Below are 10,934 nucleotides of genomic sequence, written 5' to 3'. Positions count from 1 at the left end.
TGAAGACGCAGCGACTATTCTTACCTCCCTTCTCGGTTTACCAGCGAGGTCACTTTCCAAAGGGCAGCAAGCTGGGAAGTCCCGCAGCTGCAGCTCAGCCTAGGCAGGCGTGCTGTGCCACCACTGCCTCATCCTGAAGAAGAGGACAGTGGTGACAGAGCCCTCCTGCACTGCTGAGAGACAGGACAGCCTTTCTGAAGAAAGCTGGCAGCACAGTACAGAGCCAAACTACGCACGACACCCTGTGACCTGGGCACACTGCTTCTACAGGTGGTTAGCTATAAATACAGACAGAGTCACAGTCACGACACAGACATGTCTCCCCCAAAGGGGCTGACTGAAAAACAGTCACTGCCACAGACCGTGTTGTTCTTCGTGGTTGGAAATTAGAAGGGACATGGGGCCATTAATGGGATCATAGGCAGGTAAAATAAAACGCTCCTGCCTGCCTCTGCTTCCAGAGTGCTCCACTGTGTGTTTGGAGACAAGGTCTCTCACTGTTACTACATAGAGTTAGGCTGGCCTCAGATTCTCAGCGTAGCTCATGAACTCCTGATCTACCTCCTGAACGGAATGTGATGCGGTGCCTGGCTTGTGTGATGCTGGGCGTGGAATTTAGGGATTCACACACGCCAGATAGTCACTCTGTCAACCCCACCTGACCACATGCCCAACCTGGAAATACATTCTTTATTTTCTTATTTATTTATTTTTATGTATACAGCGCTCTATCTGCATGTACCCCTGCACACCAGAAGAGGGCATCAAGTCACATTTATAGATGGTTGTCAGCCACCATGTGGATGTTGGGAATTGAACTCAGGTCCTCTGGAAGAGCAGGCGGTGCTGTTAACCTCTGAGCCATCTCTCCAGCCCCCGGAAACACACTTTTTTGGGGGGTTTTGTTTTGTTTTTTTCAAGACAGGGTTTCTCTGTGTATCCTTGGCTGTCCTGGACTCACTTTGTAGACCAGGCTGGCCTCTAACTCACAGCGATCCACCTGCCTCTGCCTCCCAGTGCTGGAATTAAAGGCGTGCGCCACCATGCCCAGCTGGAAATACACTTTTAAAAGGAAAATCAGGAGTCGGGTGTGGTGGCACAGACCTGTAATCCCAGTACTCTAGAGACAAAGGCAGGTGGCTTGCTGTAAATTCCAGGCCAGCCTGATCTACAAAGTGAGTCCAGGATAGCCAGGACTACAAGAGAGACTCTATTTTGGGGGAAAAAAAAAGATAAACTAACAAAACATAGATCAGGGCTGGAGAGATGGCTCAGAGGTTAAGAGCTGGCTGCTCTTCCAAGGGTTCTGAGTTCAATTTCCAGACACCACATGGTGGCCCTCAACCATCTATAAATAAGACCTGGTGCCCTCTTCTGGCCTGCATGTACACTGTATATGTATATGTAATAAATAAACACACCAAAACAAAACATAATCAATGAATGCACAAATCAAGAATTGTATTATGGTAAGACATGGTGGCGCACGCCTTTAATCCCAGCACTCGGAGGCAGAGGCAGGCGGATCTCTGTGAGTTCGAGGCCAGCCTGGTCTACAATGAAAGTCCAGGATAGCCAAGGCTACACAGAGAAACTCTGTCTCAAAAAACAAAACAAAACACACACACACACACACACACACACACACACACACACACACACACACCACCTTTGTTTTTCTTGAAACAGGGTCTTTGCAGCTCAGGCTGGTCTTTATCACTCACTATGTACCAGAGACTGGCTTTGAAACTGCATGGTGGCTCAGGGTTGTAATCAAGGTACTTGGGAGGCTGAGGCAGGAGGAACACTGCGAGTTTGAAGCTAGTCTGAGTTATGTAGTTCTAGGCTAGCCTGAGCTGCAGTGTGGGAAGCTGTCTTCAAAACAAAACACCAAAACCCAAAACAAACTCCAGCTGTTAAATTTGTTTCTGTCGTTGGTGCTGTGTCAACTTTTCGACAGAAGGCCTCTGGAGGGAGGAAAGTCTTTACTTGGCTGATGACTCACAGGATCCGTCACTGACAGGCGCCACACAGGAACTGGAGAGTGACCGGGAAGACATGCTGCTCACTGGCTGGCCCTTCGGCTGGTTCAGCTAGCTTTCTTTCTTTCTTTCTTTCTTTCTTTCTTTCTTTCCTTTTTTTTTTTTTTGTTTTCGAGACAAGGTTTCTCTGTGTAGCCTTGACTGTCCTGGACTCACTTTGTAGACCAGGCTGGCCTCGAACTCACAGCGATCCACCTGCCTCTGCCTCCTGAGTGCTGGGATTATAGGCATGCACCACCACGCCCGGCTTCAGCTAGCTTTCTTACAGCACCCAAGACCCAAGGCCCAGGGGTGGCCCTGTCCACAGTGGGCGGGGCCCATCTACACCAACTGCCAATCAAAACTATGTCTCCACCGACTGACTTGCCTTTAGACAATCTGAAGGAGGCAGCCCTTAGTTAAGATTCATTGTTGCCAGGCAACTCTAGTTACGGTATGTCAAGTTGGAAAGAACAGTCAATCCATCAAACAAACAAACCCTACAATGCATGTGTACACACACACACACACACACACACACACACAGGGGCTAGCAGTACAGTGCAGTTGGTAGAGTTATTGCCTACCATTCCTGGCTGGGTTGACCCCCAGCACCACAGGAAGCTGAGTGTAGTGGCCCACACCTGAAATCTCAGCATTACACAGGTAGAGGCAGGAGGATAAGGAATTCAAAGCCATCTTTTGTCTACGAAGTGAGTTAGAGGCCGGTTTTGATGGGTGTGGTGGGTGGCACATGCCTGTAATTCCAGCATTTGGGAGGCTGTGAGTTCCAGGCTTGTCTGGATCAACTAGCAAAACCCTGCCTCAAAAACCATAGGGCTGGAGAGATGGCTCAGTTGTTAAGACTGTTTGCTTTTCTAGAAGTCCAGTGCCAGAGACAGGCAGGTCTCTCGGGGGTTTCAATAATTAAATATTTATAAATAAACAAAAGTTATTGGGTTGGTCGTGTTGCACACCTTTAATCCCAGCACTTGAGAGGCAGAGGCAGGAGTTTGAGGCCAGCCTGGTGTACAGATAGAGTTCCAGAACAGCCAGGGATATACTGAGAAACGCTGTCTGAAAACTAAAAAAAAAATAAACTGGGCATGGTGGCATATGCCTTTAATCCCAGCACTGGGGAGGCAGAGGTAGGCAGATCGCTGTGAGTTCAAGGCCAGCCTGGCCTACAAATCGAGTCCAGGACAGCTGAGGCTACACAGAGAAACCAAAACAAAAAGCAACAAACCACTGCTTTAGTGGTCAACATCACTGTGGATTTTTTTTTTTCCCTAAATGCAAGAACCCAAGAGTTCAAATGGGTGGCTGGCTGGAATGTTCCACTGTTGGAAGTTTTGTCAAAAGCAGGAGGGAGCCTGGAGGAACGACTCAAGGGTTAAGAGCGTTTGTGCTCTTCCGGAGGATCCAGGTTTGAATCCCAGCACTCATAGTGACCCACAACTAACAACTGTCTGTAACTCCAGGCCCAGGGGATCTGACACCCTCTTCTGGCCTCTAAGGGCACTGCATGCATGGGGTGCACAGACATACAGACAAGGCAAAACACCCATGCACACAAAACGAAGAAGGTAAAAACAAAAACGAAAGCAAGAGCACAAATGGAGAGCCATCTGGAATGTCCCTCAGTTGCTACCTCTGCCTCCTGGGATTAAAGGCCGAAGACATGAGTCACCGCTCCCAGCTTAGTGTCGGACTGAGGTGTGGCAGAAGGGTCTGGGGACATCTAATCTCTACTAGCATCGGTAGATCTCAGGATAGTGTTATACATGCCGTCTTACCCACAGCGGCAAAGGCTGCCTAGCTCTAAGGTCAACACGGAGGCCTGAGCTTGTGATCCCAGCGCCACAAAGGCAGGACGTAAGAATGCTGCTGCAAGTTCGGGGCCATCTTAACGTACACAGTGAGTCCCTGGCCAGCTGGGATACACGCTAGGATCCTGCCTCAAAACCACCAGCGGAGGAGGCAGGCTGCCCTGGGCCACGGAACAAGGCCTTCTCTCAAAAAGCAAAGCAAACCAAAACGAACGTAATCCTGCTTTAAATCAGTGACTAAGTTCTAAAGGGGCGGTGAGCATGGGCCTTTGCTCTCTCTCTCCTTACTGCTTATAACATGGCTCCCTCACGAGTGACTCATAATTTAACAGCCACTTGTCAGAAAGCCTTCCTGACCTCACTTGAGATTGGACCCATCCCTGAACGTTACTCTGTTTCATTGCCTTCAAAACAAGCAGAGCTCCATATTTTTATTGCTCTGCTTCCTCCTTCTAGAAGGTAACCAGATGAGCACAGTGTCCTTATCTGTCTTGTCCACCGTGTATCCCTAGGGTTAGTTACAGGGCACAGTACATGTACAGGCATTCGGAAAACATGTGTGGGCCAGGGGACACTTTTTTCTTTCTTTCTTTCTCTTTTGGCTTTTTGAGCCAGGGTTTCTCTGTGTAGCCTTGGCTGTCCTGGACTCGATTTTTAGACCAGACTGGCCTTGAACTCACAGCGATCCACCTGCCTCTGCCTCCTGAGTGCTGGGATTACAGGTGTGCACCACCACGCCCGGATGATACATTCATCCCCCCCCCCCCAACAATTCATTCATTGGTAATAAAAAATCTAGACACAGTTGGAGATTTAGCTCAGTGGTAGAGTGCTTGCCCTGGGTTCGGTCCTCAGCTCTGAGAAAACAAAAACAAAAACAAACAAACAAAAAAATAGAACAAAATTTGCCGGGCGGTGGTGGCCACGCCTTTAATCCCAGCACTCTGGAGGCAGAGGCAGGCAGATCGCTGTGAGTTCGAGGCCAGCCTGGTCTACAAAGTGAGTCCAGGACAGCCAGGGCTACACAGAGAAACCCTGTCTCGAAACAAACAAACAAACAAATCTAGACACACCTCTGTTTTACATTACAGCAGGTAAATTGATACTCAACCCATAAGAACACAAAGACAACTTCAGACTGTGGTCAGAGCCTTGAAAGGAAAGAACAGGTAACCATGGGAGCTCAGCGTGGGTGGGGCAGTCAGGTCAGGCTGCCTAGGAGAGGCCAGAGCCAACAGCTGAAGGATGAATTGATTAGCTGGGAAGAGGAAGGTGGGTGGGGCGAGCGGGTGAGAGCACTCAGGCGCAGAGAACAGAAAGGTGCTTTAGTGGGGTAGAACCTGCACAGTGTGTTCCAGGGGTGGGGGGCAGGGGACAGGGAGGAAACCAACACAGCTGAGGGACAAGGCAGGCATGTCAGTAGCCGAGAGTGACACGTCAGTGTAACCCAGCGTCAACAGCACTTGTGTGAGGCTCTTGGCGTCAAGCCACCACAATAGAAGAAAAGAAGTACCACTGAATGATTTTTTTATTCTTTTTTTTTCAAGGCAGGGTTTCTCTGTGTAGCCTCGGCTGCCCTAGACTCGCTTTGTAGACCAGGCTGGCCCCGAACTCACAGTGATCCACCTGCCTCTGCCTCCCGAGTGCTGGGATTATAGGCGTGCGCCACCGCGCCCTGCATGACTTTTGTTCTTAATATTTATTTATTTATTTGCTTATTTGTTTGTTTATTTGTGTGTCTGAGTGTATACAGGAGCCAGATTAGGTCAGAAGAAGGAATGGAGCTGGGCGTGGCGACATCTCCTGCTCCTCCCCGCTCCCCAACAGGGTTTCTCTGTGTGGTCCTGGCTGTACTGGAACTCACCCTGTAGACCAGGCTGGCCTCAAATGCAGAGATCCGCCTGCCCCTGCCTCCTTAGTGCTGGGATGAAAGTCGTGGGCCACCACCGCCTGGGAAGGTCTAGCTCCTTTACTCCCAGCACTCGGAAGGTAGAGGCAGGAGGATCACTGTGAGTTCAAGGCCAGTCTGGTCTATAGAGCAAGTTTCAGGACATGGCTACAAAGAGAGACTTAGTCTAAAAATGCCGGGTGTGGTGGCGCATGTCTTTAATCCCGGCACTAGGGAGGCAGAGGCAGGCGGATCGCTGTGAGTTCGAGGCCAGCCTGGTCTACAAAGTGAGTCCAGGACAGCCAAGGCTACACAGGGAAACCTGTCACAAACAAACAAACAGAAACAAAAATGAATAAGTAAGTAAGTAAGTAAATAAATAGGGCCTGGCATGGTGGCACACACCTTTAATCCCAGCACTCAGGAGGCAGAAGCAGGTAGATCTCTGTGAGTTTGAGGCCAGCCTGGTCTACAAAGTGAGTCCAGGACAGCCAAGGCTACCCAGAGAAACCTTGTTTAAAAAAAAAATGAAATAAAAAGTTAGTATATAGTAGTAATAAAGAATATAAATAATAATAAATAAAAATCCAGGAGGTGTTGGATCACCAAGAGCTGGAGTCATAGAAGGCTGTGAGTCGCCACATGGATGTTGAAGACAGAACCCTCGTCCTCTGCAAGACCATAAAGTGCTCTTCATTGCTAAGCTGTCTCCCGGAGGCGACCCTCTCCTGAGGTCCAGGTCAGCCTAGTCTACATAGTGGGTTTCAACTCACTCACTGTAGTTGGAGCTACAGAGTGAGATCCTGTCTCAAAAATAACCAACCAAGCTACCAAAACCAAACCAAAACGCCCGACAAAACAAAAATCAAGAAGGTCAAAACCAGACACAAACACTAGAGCTCTTGAAAGTCTGCATCACATCCAAAAGCAGGTTAATCAGCGGAGCAAGAAGGGCCTGTAGGTTTGTTTACTGGGTGAATGAAGAAAGGATTTACAGAGAGATGTGTAAGGGGAGACCCAGGCAGGGAAGGGGGAAGGGCTTGAAGGCAACAAAATAGCCAGAGTAAGATGTGTGAAGGTCTGGGGGGGTGTAAGAAGGTTGTGGGAGAGGCAGTCTGGAAGAAAGAACTAGAAAAGGGTCTGGGGACGCAGCGATGGGCACATTGTGTCACTGCGCTTCAAGGGTCTGGAGGGTGAAACCATAGTCTAAAAGTGTGGGAGGAAGCTGGGCATGGTGGCGCACACCTGTAATCCCAGCACTCGGGAGGCAGAGGCAGGCGGATCGCTGTGAGTTCGAGGCCAGCCTGGTCTACAAAGCGAGTCCAGGACACCCAAGGCTACACAGAGAAACCCTGTCTCGTTAAAAAAAAAAAAAGTGGGGAAGTAAAAATACAAAAGGCAGGAAAAGGGAAAAGATCAAAGGGAGGAAGGATGGGGTCAAAATTTTGGAAGAGTGGGAAGGAATGCAAGGCTGAGATACGGTTCTTGTTTGTTCGCTTGTTTTTTGTTTTTCGAGACAAGTTTGGTTTTCTCCCTGTAGCCCTGGCTGTCCTCCACACGCTTTGTAGACCTCGCTGGCCTCAAACTCAAAGCAATCCACCTGCCTCTGCCTCCCGAGTGCTGCGATTAAAGGCGTGCGCCCACGCCCGGAGATAGGGTTCTTGTAATTAATTTTATGTGCATTGATGCTTTGCAAGTTTTGTTTACATGTATTTCTATGTGAAATGGTCAGACTCCCCCTGGAACTGGCATTACAGACAAGTGTGAGCTGCCATGTGGGTGCAGGGAAGTGAACCCAGGTCCTCTGGAAGAGCATCCAGTGCTCTTAACTGCTGAGCCATCTCTCCAACCCCGGAGATAGGGTTCCTAAGGGATGAATCAGAGGCCACCTTGGGGAGTCAGATGCTAGAGTGAGTGGGAGGGGACTTGAAGGCGCAAATTAAGCTCAGAACGAGGAAAAGAGAAAGTGTGCGGCTGGGGAAGGAGGTGAGAGCAGAGGGTAAGCTCGAAACTGCACCTGGGGAGGGGAATGGGGGGTGTGGTCGATTCCCGCGCCTTGGTCCTACCCTACTCCCCACCTTCGGAAAGACTCTCAGAGCTTTCTTCAGGTAGAAGGATCCTTGATGCTGGAGGAGGCGCCGAAAGGCTCAGGTACTAAGCCCTATTTCCCGCCACTGGGTCCAGGAACCAGGCGTGCGGGGGCCGTTGGAGAGCCTTGTGGACGGCCTACGTGCAGGGCTTGAGCAGTGAAGCCGCGGGTTGCTAGACTGTGTCTCAGGGAGCAGAAATTCCTAGAAGGGTGCAGCGCGGGTGATTGTACCGTACACTGGGTTAGGGCCCCTGAAGATGGAGCCGGACGTGGTAGGAGATCGAAGAAAAAGGGGGCTGAGAGTGGAGGCGAAAGTAGAGCTGGCAGGGAAACAGCACGCGCCCGAACCCACTGGGGAAGGGATGGCGAGGGGCCTTCCCAGGCGCGTCTGTGGGAACTGGCTCCGTCCGCAGCGACCCTGGCGCACCTGTATGGAAGAGAAAGCAGGGGACAACGCGGAGTCTGCAGGGCCGACTCCGACCCCCAGGGACTTCTGAGAAGGCTTCGCCCACTTCCCAGCAGCAGTTAGAGCTAGGCGAATGAAGGGGCGTGACCCTGGCGGTCAGGTTTCTTCCTCTTCACCTGAACAAGGAGGGGGTGGGGGCCAAGACTTCCGGTTCAGGTGAGTGTCCCTTCGGTGACGTCAGGTCACCCTCGACTGCCCCTCTGGTCCCGCCCCAGCTCCCGCGCTCCCGGTACCTGCGGGGGCGCGTCCCCGACGCCCTACATATACTCAGGTGCGCCGCACCTGTTCGCCCGCACCTGCCCACTCTCTCCGCCTGGCTCCCTCGCCGCGCTCCGCAGCCTGGGGCCCAAGGGCCCGCATACTTTCTGGGGGCCACGCCTAACGGCCCCTCCACTTCTTTGGGTAGTCTCTGAGCACGCCGGGGGGAACCGCCTGACCTTCGGGGACCGCTTTTGTCTGGAACCAGTCCTTCGGGCGAAGCCGGTTCCCTCTGCTGTGAGAGTGTCGCTTCACCGGAGGGGACGATTTGTGTTTACCTGAGTTAACAGGATTTGCAGCTACCCGGCCAAAACCCTTTTCTCTTTTTCTTTCTTTTTTTTGGTCTTTGGTCTCCGGGTGACTTAAATCTCCATCCAAATTTTCTTGTGTTGCTCCCCAGATTTTGTTCTACTGTAGGGTCGCCCTCCCGGGAGGCGCGTCCCATCTTTTCTGAAACAAGGAAATGGCCAACTCGGGCCTGCAACTGCTGGGCTTTTCGATGGCCATGCTTGGCTGGGTGGGCCTGATAGCGAGCACCGCCATCCCGCAGTGGCAGATGAGCTCCTATGCGGGCGACAACATCATCACATCCCAGGCCATGTACAAGGGGCTCTGGATGGACTGCGTCACGCAGAGCACCGGTATGATGAGCTGCAAAATGTACGACTCGGTGCTCGCCCTGCCAGGTAAGCCCGCGGGACCGACGGGGCGGACGGGCCCGGGGTCAAGGTGGCGGGGTTGCTCGTGGGGCAGGGCCGAGGCCGCACGGCCTGGCGCCCGGGGTTGCCAGGGAGGAGGAAGTGGACGCCTTGAACGCGGTCGGTGGGACCGAGAGGGAGCGGGCCTGGGATCTGGCTGTCGCACGTGGGCCCACGCCCCTCTGTCCGGCTTAAAGGGGGGCATCCCGGGCAGAAGGCCTCCCGGAGCCGGTGGACTCTGGTCTCCTCCTGTTTCTTTCTCTGGACAAAGGGGAAGAGGGGCGGAGGTGCCCCGGGCCCCAGAGTCGTGCCCTCGTTAGACGTGGGACCGCACTTGTGACCTCTAATCTTATCGGCCGATTAGCTGAAGCCACAAACCCGGTGGCCTCGATAGCGGGGCCGGAGCTGGGGCGCGCGCCGGCCGCCGTGGCCCACGCGAGGGCCCTAGCCGCCACCTGCTCTTCTCTTTCGCCCCCTGCCTCCCTTCCCCCTACCTGGAGCGGTTTCATCGAAACCTCGGCGCCCCGGGCGGGTTCTGGAGCGCAGGGCGGGGCAGGGAGCTGGAGGGCCTCGGTGGCGGGATGGGGCGGGAACCGTCTGCCCAAGGCTTGCCTTGGACTAGGGGGCCCCAGGCTGGCGGCGGCGGCGAACCCGACAGGCCGAGGGGTTAGTGGGCGCGGTCTGCCGTGCTTAGGCTGGCGCCATCCTAAGGCTACCTGCCATTTCCAGCAATGACCGCCTCCTTCCTTCCTCCTCTGCAGCGGCCTTGCAGGCCACTCGAGCCCTAATGGTGGTGTCCCTGGTATTGGGCTTCCTGGCCATGTTTGTCGCTACGATGGGCATGAAGTGCACGCGCTGTGGGGGAGATGACAAAGTGAAGAAGGCTCGGATAGCCATGACTGGAGGCATTATTTTCATTGTGGCAGGTGAGCTACAGGTGGGACCAAGGGCTCACTGTTCCACCCAGAAGAGCAAGGCCAAAGTCTTGGTTTGTACACCCGGTGCCAGAACCTTTTTTTCCTCTTTCTAGGCCTTGCTGCATTGGTAGCATGCTCCTGGATTGGTCATCAGATTGTCACAGACTTTTATAACCCCTTGACGCCCATGAATGTAAAGTAAGTCTCCCGCTTGAGGAGACAGATCTGTGGACTTGGGACAGGGAGGAGGTCATCAGGCCCAAGTTTTGACTCCAATTCTTTCTCTTCTCCACAGGTATGAGTTTGGTCCAGCCATCTTTATTGGCTGGGCGGGGTCTGCTTTGGTCCTCCTGGGAGGTGCCCTGCTCTCTTGCTCCTGTCCTGGCAGTGAAAACAAAGCTGTGTACCGTGCACCCCGCTCCTACCCTAAGTCGAATTCCGCCAAGGAGTATGTGTGAGCTGGGGTGCTCAGCCTGTGGGAGAAAGACTTCCTGGTCATTTCATCCCTGAACACCATGTACAGTTCCCTGGGGGGTGGGGGTGGGGCAGAAAGTGGGGGTGGGGACTGGGAGAGGAAGACAAAACATGGGGTGTGCTTTTTGTACAGTAATAAAGTGTTTTGGAAATTAGCTGTCTTTCAGACCTCCTTTGTCCACACTTGCACAAGAGCTGGAACCACCACATACCTAGGGCAGCAGGACAATCAAGTGCTGTGGTGTGTGTCCCCAGGCCTTTAGTCCCTATTTTGTCACTAAAAACTGACTAGAA

The 10,934-nt window shown here is 52.7% G+C and overlaps 1 protein-coding gene across 1 annotated transcript; it reads left to right on the top strand.

Annotated features, from left to right (window-relative positions):
- The first annotated feature begins 8,521 nt into the window (after positions 1-8,521).
- CLDN7 (claudin 7) lies at positions 8,522-10,701 on the top strand. Its single transcript, XM_084762624.1, has 4 exons — positions 8,522-9,237; positions 10,011-10,175; positions 10,280-10,364; positions 10,462-10,701. Exons 1-4 carry the CDS (start codon positions 9,015-9,017, stop codon positions 10,622-10,624), a joined length of 636 nt encoding a protein of 211 aa, XP_084618750.1. The 5' UTR covers positions 8,522-9,014; the 3' UTR covers positions 10,625-10,701.
- Positions 10,702-10,934: the final 233 nt, after the last annotated feature.

The sequence above is a fragment of the Acomys minous genome (assembly GCF_964271855.1).
Source record: "Acomys minous genome assembly, chromosome: 16".
Classification (NCBI taxonomy): Eukaryota; Metazoa; Chordata; class Mammalia; order Rodentia; family Muridae; genus Acomys; species Acomys minous.
The sequence above is the reverse complement of the archived record's forward strand: the minus strand, read 5'-3'. Positions and strand labels throughout refer to the sequence as shown.

Coding starts and splice junctions, on each gene's coding strand:
- CLDN7 (XM_084762624.1), top strand. CDS start 9,015: ATGGCCAACTCGGGCCTGCAACTGCTGGGCTTTTCGATGGCCATGCTT. Junction 9,238..10,010: donor CTCGGTGCTCGCCCTGCCAG/GTAAGCCCGCGG, acceptor CCTCCTCTGCAG/CGGCCTTGCAGGCCACTCGA. Junction 10,176..10,279: donor CATTATTTTCATTGTGGCAG/GTGAGCTACAGG, acceptor TCCTCTTTCTAG/GCCTTGCTGCATTGGTAGCA.